Source organism: Neomonachus schauinslandi, chromosome 2 (assembly GCF_002201575.2).
Source record: "Neomonachus schauinslandi chromosome 2, ASM220157v2, whole genome shotgun sequence".
NCBI classification, from domain to species: Eukaryota; Metazoa; Chordata; class Mammalia; order Carnivora; family Phocidae; genus Neomonachus; species Neomonachus schauinslandi.
Window position 1 is genome coordinate 168,449,168 of NC_058404.1, and position 24,131 is coordinate 168,473,298.

Sequence of the window (24,131 nt, forward strand, 5' to 3'; positions counted from 1 at the left end):
TTTTTTTTTTTTTTTTTTGTCAAGATTTTATTTATTCATTTGAGAGAGAGAGAGAGAGCACAAGCAGGGAGAGTAGCAGGCAGAGGGAGAAAGAGAAGCAGGCTCCTCCAGAGCAGGGAGCCCAATGCAGGGCTCAATCCCAGGACCCTGGGATCATGACCTGAGCCAAAGGCAGATGCTCAACCCACCGAGCCACCCAGGTGCCCCACTTATCTCCTTTTCATTTATTTTTTTTTCCTAAGGTTTTTTCTTGTTCTTTCATTTGGAACATATTTCTGTCTCTTCATTTTGTTTGACTTTGTGTATTTGTTTCTATGAATTAGGCAGAACAACTACTTCTCATAAAGTTGAGGGAATGGCCTTGTGCAGGGATGTCCCCAGTGTAGACTTGGTGTGCCTGCTGGCTTTGGTTGGCTGACTGGAGCTATAGAAGGTGTGGGCTAGGGATCCTGGGCATCCCATGCAGGGGCTGCTCTGGTGGAGTAACTGGAGCTGACGTGGGTGTGGGTCAGAGTGGTCTAAGGGTTCTCTGTGCAGGGGGACCCCTGTCAGGATGGCTGGAGCCCAAGGCAGATGTGGGCTGGGAGGTCTCGGGGTGCTCTGCACAGGGAGGGCCCTGGTGGGACAGCTGGAGCTGAAGTGGGTGTGGGTTGAAGGGTCCTGCAGTGCTCCATGTAGCTGGTGCCCTAGTGAGGAGCTGGAGTTGTGTGGACCTGGAGTGTTCTGGGATGGTTTGCCCCTTTGTGTGTCCTTGGCAAGATGGCTGGAGTTGTAGTGGGTGCTGTCCAGGGGTGTCTCAGTGTGTATCACATTGGAGCCCACTTCAGTGGGATGGCTGGGGCTGGTGTCAGCCAGGGGCCCAGGTTCGCTGAGGCAACAGGCCAGCCAAGGTTCCCAGACCCTGCTTCTATCTGCCCTCATAAGGTGGAGGGGGGACATAAACAGTGGCACTTGCCAGCCCCTCTGACTCTGGAGAGTATTGCACAGCTCCCTTGTGGGTTAGCACATTTCTGGGGCTTGTTCCTTTATGTTCTAATTGCTCTTTTAAACTGTGGCTGGAGGAGGTTAGTGGCCCATGCTCACTGAGGCAGCCGGCCAGCCAGGGTGCCCAGACTCCGGTCTTGTCTGCACTATCAAGATGGAGGGGGAAATATAAATAGGGCTGGTGATTGCCAGCTCCACCGACCTAGAGAGAGTTCCAGTAGATCCTTTCATGAGTGCTTGGTGGATCCAGTTGTTCTCCTAAACGGCAGCTCTTTTCAATGCCCAGGGACAGATGAATCTGCTTACGGTCCCTCAGTACTGCAATTCACAGCATTGGAGGTGGGGGCTCCCAGTTGTTACCACATCTCTATCTCTCCTGCCACCTTCTATATAGTTTCTCTATCATTTGTTGTGCGGAAGCTGTTCAGTCAGTCTCTCAGGTCTTCAGGAGGAATTGTTCCATATGTAGGTGTAGATTGAGTGTGTCCATGGAGGAGGTGAGTTCAGGGTCTTCCCACATTGCCATTTTGGACCCTTTTCTATAGCCAAGTTAATTTTTATGATGTGTAATCTTTCAGTTTTTTCATTAAAATTTCTGCTTTAATGTCATATTTCTCATTTCAAGGTAATGATAATTTTTCACTTACATTTTTCTTCCAGTATTTTTAGGGTTCAATTTAAATCTAGTTACGTGGGCAATTCCTGTGGGGTATATTTTGTTGTGAGATGTGAGGTAGGGATCTAATTTTATTTTTCCTCAAACAGTAATCCACCTGAAATAATAATCATATATTTAATAATACTATATTCTTCTTGTATGGCTTTGAGGTATTTCTTTTTACTAATTTGATCTATACAGTTGAGTCATTTCTGGAAGCAGTCTCTCCCCCCTTTCTCTGCCCTCCCCTCTCTATTTTGGTCTTTTTTGTCCCCTAGAATCAAATTCCATTACTGCAATTAAGAGTTATCCTCTTAGCTCTCCTACTCTCACTGCTCTTTTATCTGATTCTTTTGTTTATTTTTCATGTTTATTTTTCCACTTGAACCAGTGAATGAATCACTCAATCAAATTTAAAAATGTGTTGGGATATTTATTGGGATTACATTAAGTTTATGAACTTATTGAAAGAATTGACATCTTTCATATATTGAGTCATTGAAACTTAGTTTCTTTTCTCAATTTATTGGCATTTCTCTCCTGTGCTGGGTAGAGTTTTCTTAAATCCTGTCTACTTTAATTATTTTTTCATAGATGATTTAAATTTTATGAAGATATTGTGAATAGAATCCTTTCTACATTATATGTTCTTGTTTGACTGTTAGCGCATTTGAGGTGTTTGATTTTGACACTGTCCATCAGTCTGAATTCTTTCCTTTTGAATAGTTTTTCAGTTAATTTTCATCTTTGTAAGTTTTAAAATTATAATGTGTGTCATGAAACAAAGTATTTTTAAATGAGGTTTTCAATTAACTAGCCTTGACCAGGTATATTTCAATTTTGCTATTTTTTTCAGCAAGATTGGTTCATTTTTATCTGCTGAAGTATTGTGGATTTTAATTTTGGAATTTTGGATTTTTTATTTTTGAACTTTGGATCCAACATACAACTTTTAAGATTTCATATAGGATCCCTTACAAAATAGCTGAGCTATTACTCATCTGCTAGGAGTATAGATCAGAATTTAGACCAACCGGGATTTAACTAATGATTCCGTGAAACTGTTTACATCAAATTGGCATTCCTATGTGAGATAAACACTAAGAGAAATAGAATGTGGGCTGCAAATGCTAGACACATATGTAGTTTTAAATATTCTGGTAGCCACATTAAAAAAGTGGAAAGAAACTGGTGAAATTAATTTTAATAATATATTCTTTCAGTATATCCAAAATACTATTTTACCATATTGTTGATATAAAATTTAATAATGAGATACTTTGCATTCATTTTTTGTAGTATGTTTCTAACTGCCGCATATTTTATATTCACAGCACATCTCAATTTGGACTAGTTTCATTTTACGTTCTCAGTTGCTGCATGTGGCCAGTGGCTGCCATTTCGGACAGCATAGGTGTAAATTATCCCTCCACCATGTGTTTACATGTTAGGATTTACTAGCATTCTTCAGAGTACAACTTCATAATGGAAATCATGGCTCAAAGGAAGCGTATTAAAAATATATGTGTGGATATGCCTTTCTATTAAATAGAGATTTAAGCCTTCAGCTTCCTTCCTTAAAATAACAGGCTGTCACGGATATCTTCATAAAACCTTGTTAGTGCTTAAATGATACTGCTTTTGACATGGCCCTTGTGACAATTCAGAGGTTTTATGTAAGTACATCATGGCATCTTTTGGAGCTATTGTTTTGTTTTTATTTTTTAAAAAGTTCTCTTTTTAAGTATGTTAGTAAGCAAAAACCATCCTGCCTTACCTATTAGTTTCCACTTAAGTGTTAACATGTAACGTGTATACATAGATAGCAACTTCGAGTAGTATGCTTTTATGTACAATGTTGCCATCACTTCCGTTGATCGAAGTGGACTATAGAACTACGGGGCAAAAGGAAATGTCTTTTAAATTGAGCCTCTGTTCATTATTTTGTGTGAGCCATCGTTAAAGATGACTGATCTTGATCTATCTGGGGTTGTACTTAATGGGATCACAGCAGTCAGGTGACAGTTTAGGCAGAGACTACTACTAAGAAGGCCAAAGCTAGCCTCTGTTCTGGACCAGGAAACCACTTTAGTGGGCCAGACCTATTTAGAATACAAGATTGACTTTCATGAGGTAAGCAAGCAAACAGTGAATGCAAGGGTGAATCTGAGAGTTGGTTTATTCTGACACCAATCGAGACTAGCTTCTGTAATTGGCTTGGATCCCTGGGCTTAACTCAGATCCTAAAAGAAATCCAACTTGGTATAAGAGAAGTCCCCTTCCAGCATCTACAGCCCATCTTTCCCCCACATCTCTCCCTCATGTCAGTGTAGGCTTAGCCCTGCAAACCTTAAAGATAGGAGATATTTAAGGAACTCTGACTTAGCACTCTAAGGATGTGGTATGAATCACCCTGTCACTAAAGAAGAATGATTCTGTCTGCCATCTTTTGGGCTGTGTGCCCAGTGTGGTCAGGCACGGGGAGGCTTGTGTAATGTCGAGTGTTTCATAGCCATGTTGTGTACCTCAGTGGTGCTCAACCCGGGTTGCACGGTGAATCAAATTGGGAACTTCTAAATAATACCGATACCTGGACCTATCCGAGACCAATGGAATCAGTCTGGTCCATTGGGCGTATGGACCAAGCACTGATCCTTAATATCTCCCAGGTAATTCTGAAGTACAGCAATGCTGGAAAACACTGGTGTGGATCTTTGAATTTTTTACTTTGCAGAGAGGATGAGGAATAGGGTATATAAAGCCATGTAGGTTGTCAGCCAGAAACCAAGTGCATGTGGATATTTTGGTACATCTTTGTCTATTGCTCAGTTACCTCATGGGTCTAATTATACTCCTCTTGCTTACCCTTCTCAGAAATGGTAAAGTTTCTAGGATGATACTCGATTATTAGATTTTGAAGACTTTCTTTAAAATCCTAAACACTTAATATAACCAAAGGACGAGTAAACACATTTAGTTTATTTTTAGCCGGTGTTATATCTACTCTGGGAGTGTGATGAATTTGAGCCTTTCTGCAGTGTCCTTACTAGTTTTTTTGCTAACCTACTTACTTCTGGTATATGATAGTGATTGATCTCTTTATTCATCCTATATTTGTAGCCTATATATGTAATCATTTGCACCTAGAAGAAATACCTTAATGATTTGGTAAATCTCTGAAACCTCTGTGATAACTTTATGGTAAGGGGTTTATTTTCTCCAGTTTATAATTATTTTTTCCTTTTTTTGTATTTCTATTTAAATTCCTGCCAGTAAACATACAATGTGATATCAGTGTCAGGTGTACAATATAGTGATTCAGTACTTCCATACAGCTCCTGGTGTTCATCACAAGTGCACTCCTTAATCCCCATCACCTGTTTAATCCCTCCTCCATGCACCTGCCCTCTGGTAACCCTCAGTGTGTTCTCTATAGTTAAGAGTCTGTTTCTTTGTTTGCCCCTCTCTTTCTTTTTCCCTTGGGTTGTTTGTTTTGTTTCTTAAATTCCACATATGAGTGAAATCATATGGTGTTTGTCTTTCTCTGACTGACTTATTTTGCTTAGCAAAACACTCTCTAGCTCCATTCATGTCGTTGCAAATGGCAAGATGTCATTTTTTATGGCTGAGTAATATTCCATTGTGTATATATACCACATCTTCTTTATGCATCTTCAGTTGGTGGACACTTGGGCTATTTCCACAATTTGGCTATTGTAGAAAATGCTGCTATAAACATCGAGGTACATGTATCCTTTTGGATTAGTATTTTTGTATTCTTTGATTTATCCCACCATGATGTGAAGTTTTTTATAGGTTAATGTACAGAAAATGAAAACTTACTACAAGTCCTAATTTACCTACTTTCTCTGGTTGCTGAGATGAAACTCATTTTTGAGTCTCTTAAGTTAGCCTGTGAGGTTTCTCTGTGGCCACATGCACGGGTACTGATTGTCTGGCTTCAGGATGTGATTATTTCAAACTCTGAGGATTAGAAAACAAGCTTCACGTGCCTTGGAGCCCATGCATTGTGTCCAACCATTGTGTGATTGTTTTTTATTTTATAATTCTCTTCTATCCTTACTGTTTCTTCATTTAGACTTGACTTTTTTTTTTTTTAGGTGATAATGTGACTTGTACTCCACAGATGGAAATCTTTTTTAAAAACTAGAATTTAACCTAGGAGGGGAGGGAAAGTTCTGAATTGTTGGCTCAATTTAACCCCAGATGGCTACTTATTCTTGTCTTTTTGTTTAAAGTTCAATGGAAGAATCATTATATGACTTGGCCTTTTTGTTGACTTCTTAGTGAATATAATTAAGAAAGAAGGAAAAAAAAAAAAAGCTCTCAATTTTCCCAAATGCCAAATGGAATCTTCCTTGATCTTATTAAGTGACTTTTCCTGTGGAATTTATCCTTATGGTTGGTGAACTACTCCCTTACATGTTTTAATTTTAACTAAGTCTGAATACCAAGATTTAGGTCTGTATAATAGTTTTCTTTATATCAGACATTTTTCCATATGTTCAGCTGGAATTGTCCTTTCTTAAAAATCCTATTGACTCAAACTAGAGTCACCATCTTTACTGTTTATATTTCATGTGTTTTTAGTCTATTTGGTACCAGATTATTTGACACGGTAGCCACTTAAAAAGTAGAGTGCATTTGTTTTCAGTGGCACAACAACAGAATTTGAGACGATAACTTCCTTAGTGCTGTCCCTACTCTCCTCAGCATCTTAAAATATCACCTTATAATAGTTGACGTAAGAGAAAAAAAAATGAGGCATTTGGGCTCCCAATTAGCCTGGAGTGATAACTGACCTCTGGCTCTTCCAAGCTGTGTGGCCTTGGACGAGACACATAACCTGAGACGCAATTTTCCTTTGGCAGAATGGTACTAATATGCACCAGTAAATCATCCGCCTGTTGTGTAAAGAGTGGACTAGCTGCACGCTGGACTCTCCCAAGGAACTTTAACCACACTGATGCCTGAGTCCCACCCTCAGAGATTCTGATTTCACCTCGAGGATAGGAGATGAAACAAGGAGTAGTGATGGTGGTGTGGACTACCAGGCAGCAGGGAGGCGACAAGAAGAGGATACAGTCTGAAGGTAGATCTAACAGATTTATTCATGGATAGGATGGTGGAGCATTAAAGAAAGAGAGGAGTGGAGAATGAATAAAATTTTGGGCCCTGAGCCCAAAATGACGGTGCCATTTACTGAGATAGAAAACACTGGCATGAAGGACTGAAAACATCCTCGCATCTTAGAAAAGAGTGGGAAGGTCCACATGTGCGTAATAGGTATGTTCGTGTGTATTTTTTTTTTTTTTTTTAGTTTCTTAGAGTATCACATTTATTCTAAAATCAGGATTTCCATCTCCTATTTCCCTCCTCTTCTTTGAATATTCTTTAGAACTTCAGTAAACATAACTATTCGTGTCTTATCTATTGCAGTGGATTTTAGACATCTGGGAATCTGTTAGACATCTGGATTTAATCTGTTTGGGATTGATATTTCTATTGGCAGGACTTTTCACTCCATAATCAGAGGTGAGGAGAACTTTCTTTCTTGTCATCATCATGTTCTCTTGGCTCTTGAGGTGTTCCAAGCTGCCGGAACATCCTTCAGAGTGGTGAACTTAAATGAAATCACTTGTTATAAAGTAGGTGCTAAGCAAATGTTACTTGAATCTGTGTCTGGTGAGTGACTGGAATTAAGATCAAGCTGTTCAGTTTTTGGAAGCTGAGATTTTAACATGTCGGAGTGGTTTTAAAATCTCATGGAGTTTTCTTCACTTTGCTCACTAATGGCCAGGGTGTCCCAGCAGATCTGAAGGGCTGGGTTTGTGATTCTCATTAGTGGTGGTAGCATGTAGAGGCTCAAGCGTTGAATTAAGAGGCTCCCTCTACGGTGGGTGGTTTTTATTTGGGGTATTAGAAGGTTCTTGAAGCATCTGTGCAACCCATCCTTGCATCATTCTTTTTCCACCTGCGAGTTGGGTAGGGCTGATGGCAATCTCACACATGTGTAAGTGTCATTGCTTTAATGTCACTGAGCACAGTGCTGGGTCATCTACGTCTTTGCAGCCCACTAGCTGTCATTCATACCTCCTGGTTTAATGTGCTCAGTGGAGGTTTCTGTCGTCTTCTTTAGCCACATCCTGACATACTGAAGGAAGCCAGCCATGCCTTACTTTGCTTTAGTGCAGGTGACTCCTAGATCTTTGAGCCTGTCTTGTCTAACCAGTCTTGGTGGGTTCTTTAATACTGCCCATGGTGCTTATGGCAGAGAAGCCAATCCCAGGTCACACCCATTCTTAAGGTCATGTTGGGATGTGGTGGGGGTTCTCTGGTGCTCCTTTATGGATTTCCCATGTTTCCAGCCCTTGTTCAGTGGACTTGTTCGATATGTTACATGCCAGATTGTGCCACTGTTTGTCTTCAACAGGCAGATGAGCATGTCACCCCTTTTCTTATCCTGGGCAGTGTTCTATAGAGTAAAATGGTCTTGCTTGTGGGCAGCTTATGTTGCTGTGTGTGCTTGCTTATTTCTCTGCCAAAGTCATAATTAGCAAGTAGGCTTTAGGTTCCTCACTAGGTGTTTTTGATGGTTGAGACCTTGTTAAGAAACAAAGGAGAATTATAATTTCTCTCTTACAAAGTCACAGTGGAAGTAAGAAGCAGGTGCCTGTCAAACTCCACTGACTCATCCTGTGAATAATACAGCATCAAAATGATGTTATTTGACTGCTTCTGCTTCCTTAAATAAAATGAGAACTAGTCTGTTGGAACCAGTCATGTGTTCACCTATTTTTACATTGTAAGATGCATAAATAGCTCTAAAACTGGAAGTTGTAATAATTCAGATAATTTTCCTGGCGGTTTATTTGTATTTTTTCCCTAGTGTGTTTTAAGGGCCGGCTCATTCAGAACTATAATTCAGTTATATCTTCCTATGAATGCATTGCTACTGAAGTCCGTAGGGTTAACTAGCCTGCAAGGATCTTTATCAGTTCAATAATGCTTTTCTCCATGTCTAAAGTGATTAAAACTTGGTTGCACATGGCACTGTATCTGTGGTTCTCTGATGACCTCATAATTGTCTTTTTTAAATCTTTTTAAAAAGATAGCCTTGTGGAACTGTAGAGTTGGAGGGAACTTAGAGCTCATACAGTACAACACAGCCCCTGACACTGCCTGCTTAGGCTTTGGTTACCCAGTTCCTGCTTGAATACCTCTCAGTGATGGGAACCGTGCCCCCTTGTAAAACAGCTCATTTCATTCTCAGCCAGGTCGAATTCTTAGCAAGTGCTCTCTTGCTAAGAAAGCAATAAAAGCAATGAAAGCTTTTATTTGATCCACGTTTTGCTGGGCCAAATGTCCCCCATGTTGTATTTGCATAGTTGGGGTGTTTGTTTGTTTGTTTTAGGTTTTAGTATAGAATCTTCAACTCATTCAGGCTCCCCAAACCTTCTCGAATTCTGAGTCTTTAATGTCATCTGTACATTTATTCGTGGTGCCCTGGATGTCCTTATCCTGTCATTGGAATCCAGGCATTCTGGCTCCAGAGCCCTCTTTAAGTTATGTATTTATTTTATCTGTCCAGGGGATCCTCTTGTATCACAGCAGAGACTCATGAGACTCAGCCTTTGGGGTCACTCACTCTGCACAATATTGTCCTGTTTTTTTTTTTTTTCTCCTCTGTAATCTATTTCATTTCCTACTTCATACCTTTGGCATGCATATGGCTTCAAGGTACTATGACCCCCTCCAGCCCCATTCTCTGTGAAGGTCCCTGCTCAGTGCTGAGTCTGCCTGCCTATGTCTCTGGACCACAAAACCACATTCCTAGAAGGGAATCAGATTGGCCCAGCTGGTCAGGTACCCCGTGTTAACCCTGGCACCCCAGGCCAAAGTAGCAGGTCAGGAGAGGATTAGAGGGGCAGAAGCCAAGGGTGTCTCAGGGTAAGCTCCTTCACATGGGCTTGCAGGCGGGGGGGAGGGGTGGTGCAAAGGGAACCTCCAGTGTGAGCCCTGTCTGCAGATGTTGGTCAACTAGTTAAGAATTCACATCATTACATAATTATGGAATCGTGTCTCTGTTTAAAAGAATAGGGCTTAGCTAAAAGCCTTGTTGAAATCCAAGGCTAAAGGCTCTATTTTTTTTTTTTTTAAAGATTTCATTTATTTATTTGAGAGAGAGAGCACACCCACAAGCAGGGGGAGAGGGAGAGGGAAAAACAGACTCCCCACTGAGGAGGGAGCCCAATGCAGGGCTTGATCCTGGGACCCCGAGATAATGACCTGAGCTGAAGGCAGATGCTTAACCAACTGAGCCACCCAGGCACCCCTAAAGGCTCTATTTTAAAAAAGGAAAGAAAGTCTGTAGAGGTTTGCTGATCCCTGATGATCACCTCCTTCCTTTAAACCATTCTTTTAATCATCTACACTTGATTTTTGACTGGCATTGACTCCAAACGCATTAGCCAGTAACAGTATTGTTTCGACTTAGGTAATACAAAAAATCTTTTTTAAAGGGGAAATTTTTTTTTTTAAATCTCTGACTATATAACCTGTGTTATGAGAAACACCACTTTTAAGACCGTGAAGTCCTATTCAATGTTAACTGAATTCTCAATGCTGAAGGGAAAAGTTTATAACTTTGAGTTATTTTCAGATTTTGACCATAAATCCTTTAGAAATTGTAGTTCCCATTATATAAATTTGTGAGCTCTGAAAGACCTCTGTAGACTATGTTCATAAACAGTTTCTAATGTACAGGATTCCTTTAATTTCCTGTTCAGAACACTGGGACAGCAGTTTCTTACCTCCAACTTTTGGAACCTCTCTCATTCACCATGGTTCTTCTGTGATTAGTGACAATCCACTTAATGATTCTGCAGGTTCTCACAGTTCTGTAGGTTTAAAAATATATACATGTCTATAAGTATGTATGTGTGTATAGATAAAGACACAGATAAGCTACAAGATAGGAGTTCATTTAGAGCAGCTAGGTGATGGCTTTTCTTTTTTTAGCAAGCTCCTCCTTTCATTTGTGTTTTGGTGCCACCAACTAATGTTTGTTTTAACTTTTCTAAGAAAGTCTTAAGTTGATTACCCTTGATGGAGAATGACATGAAGTAGGAGCTGAGAAGTTCTGTTTTTATTTTATTATCTCTTAACATTATACCATCAGTTGCAGGCAGCAGACCTATCCCAGCAGTTCCTTGTACTCCCAAATGGAAGGAAGAAAACATTTCAGTCATCGCTGACATTTTTTTGAAACACCTTACCTTCATTCTCAGATGTCTGTGCATCTGTTATTATTCGCTCTTGAACATGTGAGCCGATTTCCAACCTTTTCCATGATCTTGTTTATCTTCTTTTACTTGTGTGGCAGCACTGGTCTCTTTGAAGACGCCTCCCTTTCCCCCTCATCAGGACCTTTCACAGTCGGTCAGCGTGTTGCCTTTTTAAAAATATTTATTTATTTGTTTGTTTATTTGAGAGAGAGCCCGCAGTGCGCACAAGTAGGAGGAGGGGCAGAGGGGGGAGGGGGCAGGGCAGAGGGAGGGAAGGGGAAGAAGCAGACTCTCCGCTGAGCAGGGAGCCTGATGTGGGGCTCGATCCCAGGATCCCGGGATCATGACCTGAGCCAAAGGCACAAGCTTAACCAACTGAGCCACCAAGGCACCCCGGGTTGCTTTAGACAGCCTTCTGGACTTCTGCCCTTTTTGGGTCTTGATGATAACTTGAAATGTGTCCTTCCAGAGTCTAGAATACATGTCTGGCTTGGTCTGATACTCCCCTTTTTGCCTGTCAAAAGCTCTTTGGGACAGTTATGTTTTCTACAAGTTTCATTTCTACTTTATCCCTTTTGCATTATTAGAACCCAGTCCATAGTAGCAATTACTCATCTTGTTTCCTGCATCTTCTCAGAGATGAATTTGATGCCAAGACAAGTCAATGGTGCTTTTAGCTAATTGAGACTTGTGGGAGATGCCTGGTAGATGTCTGGCAGTTGAAACCCCTCATTGCTAGTGCAGTCTGTTTCTGTGCCAATTTTTAAATCTATATTGGGAACATACCGTTTATTTCTTTTATCTGACCAAATGACCTATGGGCTATTCCCAAGGAGAGATCATTAAATTCCTTCCATCTTTTATTGTTCTTCTTCCTTTCCTGTTAAGCATGATTTGGCATTAATAAAATTATTCATTATAATTTTAGCAATTAAGCATGCCCAAGATGATTATTTTTCTAGGTTAATATCTAAGGCTGGTGGCCAAGGAAATTGAGTGCTTACTATGTGTGAGGTTCAACACTAGGCGTGCCATAGATTTTCATGTGATACTTGCTTAAGGATAGCCTGTCTTCCTACTGTCAGGAATACTTTTTTTAGTGTCCACCACTTAGAGTTCATAGTACTACTTTTGGAGCTTGCTGCAATTCAGCGTGAGTTCAGGAAGTAATAAGCCATTTTTTTCCTGTTCTAGATAAGAAATACTGTGTATGTGGTTGCACATTTGTTTATTTTTAGATCACTTCCCACAAAGACACTTACAGGAATATATCATTTACCATGTATTGTATGACAGGTCCTGATAGAATTTATTAGTGGGTATCAGGATAGGCACAGAACTTCCAGGAATTTTTGGATGCCTGATAGTAAAATAGAAAATTTAGAGAACATTTATTACATGCAAGAGACTTTCCTGAAGTGTTCTTTTTTACTTCCCCATATTAGAATAACATACCTGACAGTTACTTACATGTGCCCTTATGCCTGTCCTGTCTCAGTGTAAAAGTAAGGTATATTTCTAACATCTATTCTTATTCTCTGTTGCTATGTATAAGTATATAGGTCAAAAGATGAATATTGGAATGGTCCAAAGACCATTATCTATTAAAAAATCTGTAGGTGACACTTCAAGGAGGAATGGTCAGGGAGGGTGCTTTAACATCGAAGTAGCATCTAACAAGGCCATGAGAGTAGGAGAGATTTATGGTTGGAAAAACTATTGAGGTGGAATAGGGCAGGTAGAGGAGAAATAGAGTTAGAAGTCAGGTCAAGCTTAATTGTTGCATGAATGAATGCATCCATCAGTGTTAGAGCTTTAGAGCTAGGTTGGACTTTAATCAGTTTCCATGTATTATCCTGGCTATGGTACTCAATGGCTCTCTGACCATGAGCAGTGCTCCATGAGAAGTAGTTTCCTTATCTTCATCGTTTTGAGAAGAATTATTTAAAAAAAGAAGTGAACCATTCTGTAAGATGAAAACAACCAATTTTTTGAAGCAAATAACCATGCTTTACATCACTGGGGTAAGTGGATGTCCTTTGTTACAACATTTTGTTATAACTCAGTTGGGCTTGAGGGTAACGAGCTACCATCACATTTGCATGAACAAGAAGGTAAAGGAGAGGAAGCTAGGGATGTAGAAAGCTTTTGGCTGTTGTGCAAATTCCTTAGGGCGGCAACCCAAAGTTATCCCAGAACATGCTGGACTCAGGGCTTGGTTAGGGCAGCTGTTAACATCAGAGGAGATCTGATCTAGCAAGTAGGGCCGGTTGGGGAAGGTTCTAGGCAGCTTGGTGATTTTGTGGGCAGGGTAGTTGCATTATGGTTCCAGGTCATCATTCCATGCAGAGCAGGAAAGTCAGCTAGTGATTGGTGGCCTGGAGTAGGTATGGTGTCAATATCCTACATTAGGTGGGCATTGGGAGAGAACTTCAAGCAAGACTGAAATGCCTCTGCTAAAATTCCATAATATGGAAGCTGATCATATTCTTTAAGTAGGTAAAATAGTTCCCAGAATCAAATGAGAAGCTTTACAGGTGGGTCAAGGATGATCCAAGGCAGCTTGACTAATAGATGGTAAGTTCAGGTATCTTATCTGTGCTCAACATTTTCATATGTCCAAACTGCAAACTAACTGTGATTCGTTTACACATGGACCGTGTGCCGACCTCTAAATCAAAAAGGGAATGGTATCTTGATGTGCCAGTCCCTAAAGACTGCCTACAGTTGGGAAAGGGGAGTTCTCCAAAGAAAACCAAAGGATTTTTCAGGAGAAGCAGATGTTGAGCTGAAATGAGCAGTGGATATCCACTGCACTGAGCCTAAATCAACACAGTATAGGAAGGTATACTGATGCAATAGAAAATTTCATTTCCCTTCTGGCTATTGAAGTCATGGGCTAGAAATTCGAGATAGATTGCTAAATAGTTTCTATTTAATTTCCATACTTTTAAAGGTGTTTGATTTCTTCAATGCCATCTTTGAAAATGTAGTGTCTTAACCTTTAAAGCTTGTTTTCCAGAGTGGTGGTTTCTTCCTTTTGTACCCTTTCTGAGCAGCTGCTATCAAGCTCACAATTGAACATTTGAAGTCACTGTTCTGCTCCAACAATGCAGGATATGGGATTTCGAATCTCTTTTGTAGCTCTAATAACTGCTTGTATATTTCTAATTAAACAAACTATTTATGTAGTAAGATACCATTAAAATAAATACAAACCTGTAAATTATATTTAGCTGAAGATTGCTTTGTTCCAAAAAGTTGAGCCAAAAAAATCCTATTACATGAGGACTTTTAATTGCTATTTTTTTCAGAAAACAAAATAAAAACCTATTTAAATTTTGGAAATGCTCATGATTTCCTAATAAGTAGCCCCCAACTTTAATCACACCTAAGTTCTGTAGTTTGTGCCTCTGAAGTCTCTGGCTAGTTTTCCAGTTAATCTTTTATTAGAGTCCATGACTGTTGCAGGTATGACTGTTTGTCTGATGACCTCATTCTATGTCAAAAACCATAAGCAATTACTGTGACCTCTTTAATGTCTAATATTGGAGGCCACCGAGCAAAAGGATATACAACAACTGGACTCTCCTGAATGTGTTAGGAGATAATATAATAGATACTCTGATTCTAGCTTTAGCCTTACTTTATAATTGCAATAAAGTTGAGTCTGCAAAAACTCAGTGGTTCTATAACCATATTACCAGGCAACAGAATGACTTTGTATTTTGTTCTCTTCTCCCTCCTACCTACCCACCCCTGCTTTTCTGTTGCATAACCCCCAACACAGATGACAATTGAGGGGAAAACATTTACTGATTTTGTATTAATTAATAAAATTGTAAGGTAAAGTCCATTATTTTACTGTCTAGATGTATTAGCTGGTCACAACCTTAATTAAATATCCCAAAATTTAAAAAAATATTAATACCTACATTAGTGTCTTTAAGACTTGTTTTCCCCATCTCAAGTATTTTGAAGAGGAGATTAACTTTATAATATCTGGCTAGAGGACAGGCTGATAGGAATTGTATGAGTGACAAATACTGTGCTACATTGCTCACATAATGTCATTTAGAACTATTTTATGCATGAGGATGCTAAGGCTCAGAACATAAAATAATTTGGACAGCGTTATGTACAAATGGGTATACAGGTCTGACCATAAAACCTATTCCTTTTCCCCACAGTCTGCCTTTCTGCTCATAGTAATAAAAATAATAGCTATCATTTGTATATGTGCATGAGGAGCCAGGCACTGTCCCGCATACTTTACGCACATGCATTATTTCATTTAATCCCCACAAAAGCCTGTGAAACAAGGTAGACAGCTAAAGTTAAGTCATTTGCCTAAGGCAGCCATAGCTCACAACTGATGGACCTGAACTGTATCTCTCACATTGTGCATGGTCTGTGTTCCCAGTTACAGTTCTGTAATGCCTTCCTTGAGTGTACCTGTGTTTGCGGTATCATCGATTGGTATGTTATAAAAAGAAAAAGATGCATGATTTTTAAGGATAGGATTGGTTGACTCTAAAGAGAATTCTATTAAGTGGTTAATCATTTGTTGCATTTAAAATCCTAAATTTCTCTCAATTCTTGGGCTTTGGCTTGGAGTAGCATCAGATAGCAGGTAACTATGGCATCATACATGGGTGGAATGGTAATGCTTGGCCTGGAGAGACTGTGAGGGTCAGGGCAGCACCACCTCCAAAAAAATATCATGAATACATCCATTTCATCTCTGTCACCACTGTCTCACCCAGGCCCTGTCATCTTTCCTGGATGATCATAGTAGCCTCAAAATGATCTTCCCACCTAAAACTTTTCAGTGGATTCCTACTGCATAAAGAATCTAAGTTCAAGCTTCTTATTGCTTACCCAATCTGGCCCTGCCTCTCCCTATGTGATGCCCTGTTCACTATCACCGATCCTCATGTACATGAAGTGCCAACCTGATTCTTACCTCGAGGGCTTTGTTCCTGCTTTTCCCCAGCTGAGTTTACACTGTCGCTTCTTTAATTCCTTATTGAGGTCCCAACTTGGCCTGTCCTCGGAGAGGCCTTCCCTCCCCCATCAGTATAAAACAGCACCAGCCAGGTCAGCCAACATTTAGTGAGCTCTCACTCCACACCAGGCACTGTTTTCTACATTTATTAACTCACGGGGGCCTCGTGAACCCCCCCCTTTGAAGTAGACACTGTTATCATCTCTGTCATAGAAATGATGAAACCGAAGCCCAGAGAGTTCTGTCAATCATTCTGTCAACTGCTTGTTATATTTTCTTCACACCTACCGTGATCTGTAATTATCTTGCTCTCCTCTAGAAACTAAGTTGCTGAGAGAAGGGACCTAATCTTATTTTCTGCTGTTTCTGAAGCTTTTTAAAAAATGCCTGGGACAGGGGCGCCTGGGTGGCTCAGTCGTTAAGCATCTGCCTTCGGCTCAGGTCATGATCCCGGGGTCCTGGGATCAAGCCCCGCATCGGGCTCCCTGCTCTGCAGGAAGCCTGCTTCTCCCTCTCCCACTCCCCCTGCTTCTCCCTCTCCCACTCCCCCTGCTTGTGTTCCCTCTCTCACTGTGTCTCTCTCTCCCTCTGTTAAATAAATAAATAAAATCTTTAAAAAAAAAAATGCCTGGGACATAGGCACTTATGTCGAAATATGTTGAATGAATGAATGAACAATCTGACAGATTAGGTCGTGATATTTGTGATGAGAAATAGAACATTTCAAAGATGATACTTCAGCTATAATTGTACAAAAAGGACTCAGAGCCCTTCACTTAAATAATTGTTGAGCATTTTTCTTCTCTGTTGCATTATAATGCGTGCCTATAAGCACGTGACCATGAATCTGGGCAGAGGAAGAAAGACTGTATGTCCACATACTCATTAACCCAGTCGTCGCTGGTCAATAGGTGGGTGCCAGGGAGCTGCTAGCAACAGATTATCATCACGCTGATCTTCTCAAACACGGAGCACCCTTTGACTGTGTAACTGGGTTCTGGGGCAGATTAGGGAAGGCAGCTGTGGCTGTGAAACATCTGGCTAGAGTAGGGAGATTCTTATTTTGTTTTGCAAATTTCATTGTTCTTCTAAACAAATGATGTATTGACCTTTCTCTTCCTGGTGCGGAGCAAATACTGATTTCACAGGATTTGGGAGCTGAGAAAGAACTTCAGAGGATTAGCTTACCTTCCTCATTTTACAAGGAAGAGAAACAACCACCCCCCCCACCCCCCACACACCCACCCCCCCACCCCACCCCCTGGGATGTAGTGGTTTTCACAGGGTCACAGAAGTAATCAGTGGAAAAACCAGAGCTTGCCTCACAACCACCAAGCGAGTTTAATACGAAACACTGTTAGGGGAAGAAGAGCACTTGTTCACTTCAGGGCCAGTATCAGAATGCTGACGCATCAGCATCTTCTCTTTCCTTGAGTAGGAAAGCTATTGCTGGAAGCCAAAATGGCTGCCAGGAGGATGTTGCTTCTCTATCCCTCTTTAGTAATACAAAGCAATATCTGCTTGTATTGTGCAAGCCCAATGCTGTTAGACTTGTCATCTCCCAGTGGGTTAATTCATCAGATGTTGAAGAAGTGTAGATTAATGTGTTACCCATATGTCCAGAACCAACCTGCTTGTTTCTACAATGCAAGATAAGAGTTCACCGAAGGGTCTAATTAGAATAGTTAACAAACTTCCACATTCCAAATTAGTAAGAATGCCAGTCTTTTTCCCAGATACTTTCATGGATTATTCCTGAGGACCTGTGAAGCTAGGTGCATTCACTCAGATATTCCTGAGGTTGCTGTGCCTGCTCACTTCTAGCTCACTGCCTACCGCTAGGAATAAATAGCCATTTGGGAGCATACACCAGGTGGTACCTGCAACGTCTAGCCTTCAGCATCCTGGGAGTGGGCCTCAGGTGCCTGCAGGGTCTCTTTGTTACTGCTAATGGAGGAGCTGAGCTCCCTGGAGTCCTGAGGGAGACAGGGCAGGGGTGACTACCAGCTCCCACTGGCTGAGTGCCTGGCTCCCAGCTTTCGGTGCAGATCTCCCTCCCTCCTCCAGTATCAGACCTGCTCAGGGCATCCCACTGCCTGAGCTCCGAAGATTCTGCTCCATGTGCTCAGCTTCACCTGCACTATCTTTCTAAGGCTTTTTTCTGTAGTGCCTGAATGAAGCAGGCTTGTGGCATCTGCAATATTCTGTGCTTAGAACCATCCAGCCCCCCTACTGGATGAGAACAGGTCACCAGTCTAGACATCCCCCCACTCCGATTTTGGTGAGTTTTTTCTTTAGAGGTCCCTTATGTTCAGACCTTGGTTAGGGCCCTACTGGTCCATTAGAATTGTTTTAATTACTCTCCCATTTAAGGGAAGGGGTTGATTCCAATCCCTTTGTCTCAGGAGATTCTTTTGCTTCATAGATATTCTTGACATAAATTAATATGTGAGGGGGAGATGTGATGTCCAGTGCCATGTGGCAGCATTTGAGACCCCAATATAAATGGCTATGGAGTGACACCTAACTCTTCAGCTAAGAACATCCAAGGACCATGCCCTCAAAAGTCCCGCTACATAAAGTAAATACAATCAGAGGGCTTCAGAGCAGAGAACTGGTTTTTCCTGAGGATCTCTATCCAGTTGAGGTGCCAGAAATAGGACATTATGATTTTTGTGCTGTCATTAAGGAAAATCTCATAAAAGATTTTTAAGAAATTTTTTAAAAATTTATTTCCCTCTATTTAATGTTCCATGTCTTAGTCCGTTCAGGCTGCTGTAACAATACCATGGACTGGGTGGCTTATGAACAACAGAGCTGTATTACTCACAGTTCTGGAGCCTGGGAGGTCCAAGATCAGGACACCAGCAGTGTCACTGTCTGGTGACGGCTCACTTCCTGGTTATTGATCATCTTCTCAATGTGTCCTCACATGGGGAAAGGGACAAGGGATCTCTCTAGGTCTCTTTTGTGAGGACACTAGTCCCATTTATGAGGGCTCCACCTTCATGACCTGATCACCTTCCAAATGCCCTACCTCCTAATACCACCAATTTGGGGATTACATGTTTACATATGAATTTTGGGAAGACACAAACATCCACTCTATAGCAATCCATAGATAAAATTTTGATTATATAAAACTAGGAGGGTAGTTTGTATCTAAAACACGGTGTAGTGAAAGATAACTATTCACCATGTGACCATAGGCAAAGCTGCTAATGTATCTAAAATTGTAAAATGGATATGATGGTACTTAATTTGGAGCCATGTGGCCTTCAGAGTGACCATTCTCACTCTGTGCCTCTCTACTTGGAAAGCTTTCAGTGGCTTGCTGCCAACCAGAGGATGCCTTCCAGACTTCTGCACAAGTGTGAGAGGTCTTCCAAGATTTGGCCTGTGTGCTTTTCAGCACATCTCACCTGTCTTTACCTTACCCTTTGTTGCCCCCTGTGAATTCCCCTGCACACACTACACTGGCCCCCATACTCATGTTGCCCACCTTTGTAGAAAGCCTAAATGATTTTCTGGTTTCATATAGCAACAAAACCCCACAGACAAGCTTTCCTTGTATAGTTTGATACCAGCATTTGGCTGTCATTAGTGTCCTTATCAATGGGTGGAGAAAAATATACTTGCCCTCAGTTGGGGGGGGAGGACGGATGGCCAAATAACCACTCCTTTGTCATTTGATATTTATTCAGCAAACATTTATTGAGTACCTGCTGTTTGTTGGTACTGGTGTTAGGAAGATGAGTAACCCAGCATCTATGGCCTCAGGGAGTTCCCATTCTGGTAGGGAGAGACAGACTCATAAGCAGGCAGTAACAAAACCTTCTGATAAGTGTTTTGCAGGGGAGAAAGGGGAGTGCAGAGGCCTGTGGGAATACAGAGAAGGATCACTGACTTAGCATTGTAGAATACTTCAGAAGAAATGTTCAATAGGTCAGCAGATTTTATGGGAAGAGTTGGCTTGGCTAGATAAAGAAGAAAAGAAAAATGGCTATCTAATATAGAGTACTGTTGATAGCCCTTTCTAGGAAAGGGGTAAGGACTGATTTAATCTAGTCTCATTTAATTCTCACTAGACAGTAAAATAAGCAGTTTACATTTTTTTCCCATTCTTCTGGAACTTGTGTTTTTAAAAAGTGTTGTCAATATGGTGACAAGATGTTACCCCATTGAAATTGGCAGAATCTGTTGCATTGTTAGAATGATCCTGAGATGACTTGAAATGGTCTCAAGAAATTTAAAACTCAGTTGTCATTATTTAAAACTCATAAATTGCCATTAGTGGAAAGATTAAGATTATCACAGTGAGTTGTGGTCATACCACAGCATGGTGGTTGCCTATTTAAACCTTAATGGGTATCTTTTTTTCTGTCTTCACCAAAAAGAAAAAAAAAAAAAAAAAGAAACACCAGAAAGGTATTAAATGTGTATACTTATGTTTTAAAAATATATTTTAAATTACCCCTCTCTTAGTTTTGTCTAAAACTGTAATGGAAACTAGTTTAAAAATTTTTGTTACTTTCAGATGTATTCTTTTTTTTTTTTTTAAAGATTTTATTTATTTATCTGAGAGAGAGAATGGGAGACAGAGAGCATGAGAGGGGAAGGGTCAGAGGGAGAAGCAGACTCCCTGCCGAGCAGGGAGCCCGATGCGGGACTCGATCCCGGGACTCCAGGATCATGACCTGAGCTGAAGGCAGTCGCTTAACCAACTGAGCCACCCAGGCGCCCCTTTCAGATGTATTCTTACATAATGGAAAGAAGTTGAACATTTATGGGGGAACGATGAAATATTGCAAAATGATGTTACTGTTTTTGAAACGGTCAGTTTTTACATGACTATTAAATGCTGCCTTTCAAATTTAGTAGAAATAGGAGATGTGGGGATTTTCCTTCTTTTACTATAAAAGAAGCAAGAACATCAATCAGATGGAAGCATGCAGCTTTTAACATAATTTAGAATCCCAAGTAGTTATGAAGTATGTTTTTGTCTGGATACTAACGTGAAAGATTTCTTACTGAATAAGAAGACTGTCTCTCTTTAAGGTTATGAGAAGACCGATGATGTCTCAGAGAAGACTTCACTGGCTGACCAGGAGGAAGTACGGACTATATTCATCAACCAGCCCCAGCTGACAAAATTCTGCAATAATCATGTCAGGTAGGACCTACCAAAGATCTCTGTGGGACCAGCTATCACAGCGGAAACTAATAGGCCATCTCCCCTCTCTGGCCAAAACAAAAATGCTTACAGAGAGCTTTCAGTTAAATCAGTTACTATTTGAAAGCTCACTGGAGGCAGTATGAATCGGCTCTTTTCTCCATCTTCTGGCCAATAAAGAGATGGGAATAAGAATCTGGAAGTTGGAAGGAGCAGAAAGGATAAACAGCCATACTCTCCCAATTATATTTATAGTGTCTGGATAGTGAAAGCTGCTTATGGATGCATACCTTTGTCTCAAACCTGTTAATAGAGGGATGAATTATTGTTTTTGGCCCACAAGTTTTAACATTTTAGAAGAGGTCTTTGCAGTTCTTCATCAAGAACTCCTTTTTGTTACATAGTCTTTAAATATTGGCGTTTGATAGTTGTAAAATTTAGTATGGTGTTGAGGAATGGAGGGCTGTGAGAATTACTTCACCGTTACATTTTCCTCCCAACAATAGTATAAAAAGTATCACTGTTGTAAGCACTGTTCACTAAGTGGCCTCTGGAATGGAGTGAACATGAACACTCCCTTACCCCTTATGCTAGCCCAGTGTTTCTCCTGTGGCAAAATTCCTGGACTTGAGAAATGCCCATTTACAATTCATATTTACAACTTCACATTCTAGAGTAACTTTCTCAGTTTGGGGAATGTGGTATGCATTCCTGTAAATCTCCTATTTTTTTAATTTTTAAAAGATTTTATTGTGGAAAGCATTAAACATAAAAGTAAATAGCACAACGAACTCCCTTGTACCCATCATCCAGCTTCACAATTATCAACTCATGTAATCTTCTTTCTATTTAAATAAAAGAAGATTGGATGTTTTCAAGACCTAAGTGTTGATAATCTTACTGATTGCAGACATAGCTGGTATGTTCAGTGTGGAGTCCTAGCCAAGTTCCTAGAGGGACTACGGAGAAAATTTGAACAGAACCCTAGAAAACTTCCCATTTTTCTGAAATTATCCTATGTAGGCATCTCTGTTTAAAGTTCCCGGTCTTGCTCAAATTCGATTTTTTGTAAGATTTTTTTATTGATGCACCATCATTGATTTGTAAGCTACTCCTAGTGTGTTAAAAAAAAAAAAGGATGGTGGCCAAAGAGAACAAAAGATATTGTGAAGAAAATTAGACTCTTACTATTTAATTCGACAGTTCCTTTCACTCATATTCATTTAGGTTAATGACCATTTGCAATATTCTCCCAATTTGAAACAGAGGGCAAATGTTCATCTAATTTTTTATGTGATGATAATAGAATTTTATAAGTGTGGGTGCTAATTATGGAGTAATTAAGTTTTATGCTACTTTTCATTTTGTTTTCTAGCACTGCAAAATACAACATAATCACATTCCTTCCAAGATTTCTCTACTCTCAGTTCAGAAGAGCTGCTAACTCATTTTTTCTCTTTATTGCACTGCTTCAGGTAAAGTCACATCATAAAACTTCAGTTCAAAGTCAAATGTTCAGATACTAATAAATGTTTTTGTTAAACCCATGACCAATCTTCCAAAGCTTTAGCTAAACACAGAGAGACAAGTTGGTTTGGGTGGACATTTCCAGTTCCTGCCACAAGCAATGTCAGAATTCCAGAATGAATTTGATTCATTTTTATCAGCTTATTTTATTATTTATTTATTTTTTAATCATTTTTATCAGCTTATTTTAAACATTCTGTCAATTTGATATGGCAGGGATGAAATTTAATGGTAAGGGGGGGATGGAACTTTTTCTTCAAATATTAATTAAATATTAATTTATTTTAGTAACAGTAACAGTCAATTCTGAACCTTATAAGAATTTCCATTTTATTTTTTTTTATTTTTTTTTTGTTAAGAATTTCCATTTTAAAACTTGTTTCTTTTTTGTATTTGAGTTAGTAGTAATCGGGAAAAAAAGTTTCATTTTATTAAAAAACATACATTCATTGTAAAAATAATTAGAGAAAAAAATTGAAGAAATAAAGAAAAAAATAGTAAAACTCTCACTTTTCTGCCACTAAGAGGCAACTGCTCTTAACATCGGGGTGTATATTTTCCTCATCTTTCCCCTCCCATGTATTGTTTATTGATTTAGCTTACAAAAAGAAGATCATAGAACACGTATGTTTTATATTCTGCTTTAACCATGTGATAATGTGTGGATATTTTCCCATGTGTTTCGGTGTGTCTTTAGAATATCATTTTTAATGATTATATGATATTTAACTAACTCCCCTTTGTAGGTGTTAGTCTCGCACACACAACAGCTTGTCATGAAGCCAGCTTCTTCTAGCCACTTCCTAGACAGGAGCAAACTGCCTCACTCAGTGTTAGTCTGCCGCAGTAGTAAAATCACTGAAGAGTATTTTAAGAGGCACTAAGACTTGGTTGTTTTTAAACATATTATAAACTTGCTAGTTCTCACTGGATTTTTTTTTTCCCCCAAATAGCAAATACCTGATGTATCACCAACAGGTCGCTATACAACACTGGTTCCTCTCTTATTTATTTTAGCTGTGGCAGCTATCAAAGAGATCATAGAAGATATTGTAAGTACTTAATTTTTTTCATAAATAAATGTGCCTTATTTTATATGCATATTTTAAAATATTAGTTTCTCTTTAATTCTTGACACAGGCTGTTTAAAATGCCCATTCAACTTAAAAACATGTAGAATATGCTCTGGAGTCCATTGTTCTTAGTTTCTGCAGGATTACTGTTACAGAATGCTTGGCAGAGTGTTCTTTGCATTTGTAGTTTAGTAGTGAAAGAAATTAAATGCAATAATTGGCTTGGAGAGAAAACTATATTTGAACATTATTTTCAGTTATGCCCAATGTTCCATTTGAACATTATTTCAAGTTAAACACAGTAGCCTCCAAATTATCTCAGTGTAAAGGGTCTTTTAATGTATGTTTTATGTTTAAGTCACATGCACGGTTTTCACTTTATTAAATACCGTTGATTCCT

General features: G+C 39.8%; 1 protein-coding gene across 1 annotated transcript in view; it reads left to right on the forward strand.

Moving 5' to 3' along the window:
- Positions 1 to 24,131, forward strand: part of ATP8A1 (ATPase phospholipid transporting 8A1) — a 222,138-nt gene that overhangs the window by 11,167 nt on the left and 186,840 nt on the right. The window contains exons 2-4 of the mRNA XM_044912996.1: positions 21,017 to 21,131; positions 22,507 to 22,606; positions 23,612 to 23,710. Of these exons, the coding sequence (XP_044768931.1) occupies positions 21,017 to 21,131; positions 22,507 to 22,606; positions 23,612 to 23,710 (314 nt within the window). The remainder of the gene's footprint in view (positions 1 to 21,016; positions 21,132 to 22,506; positions 22,607 to 23,611; positions 23,711 to 24,131) is intronic.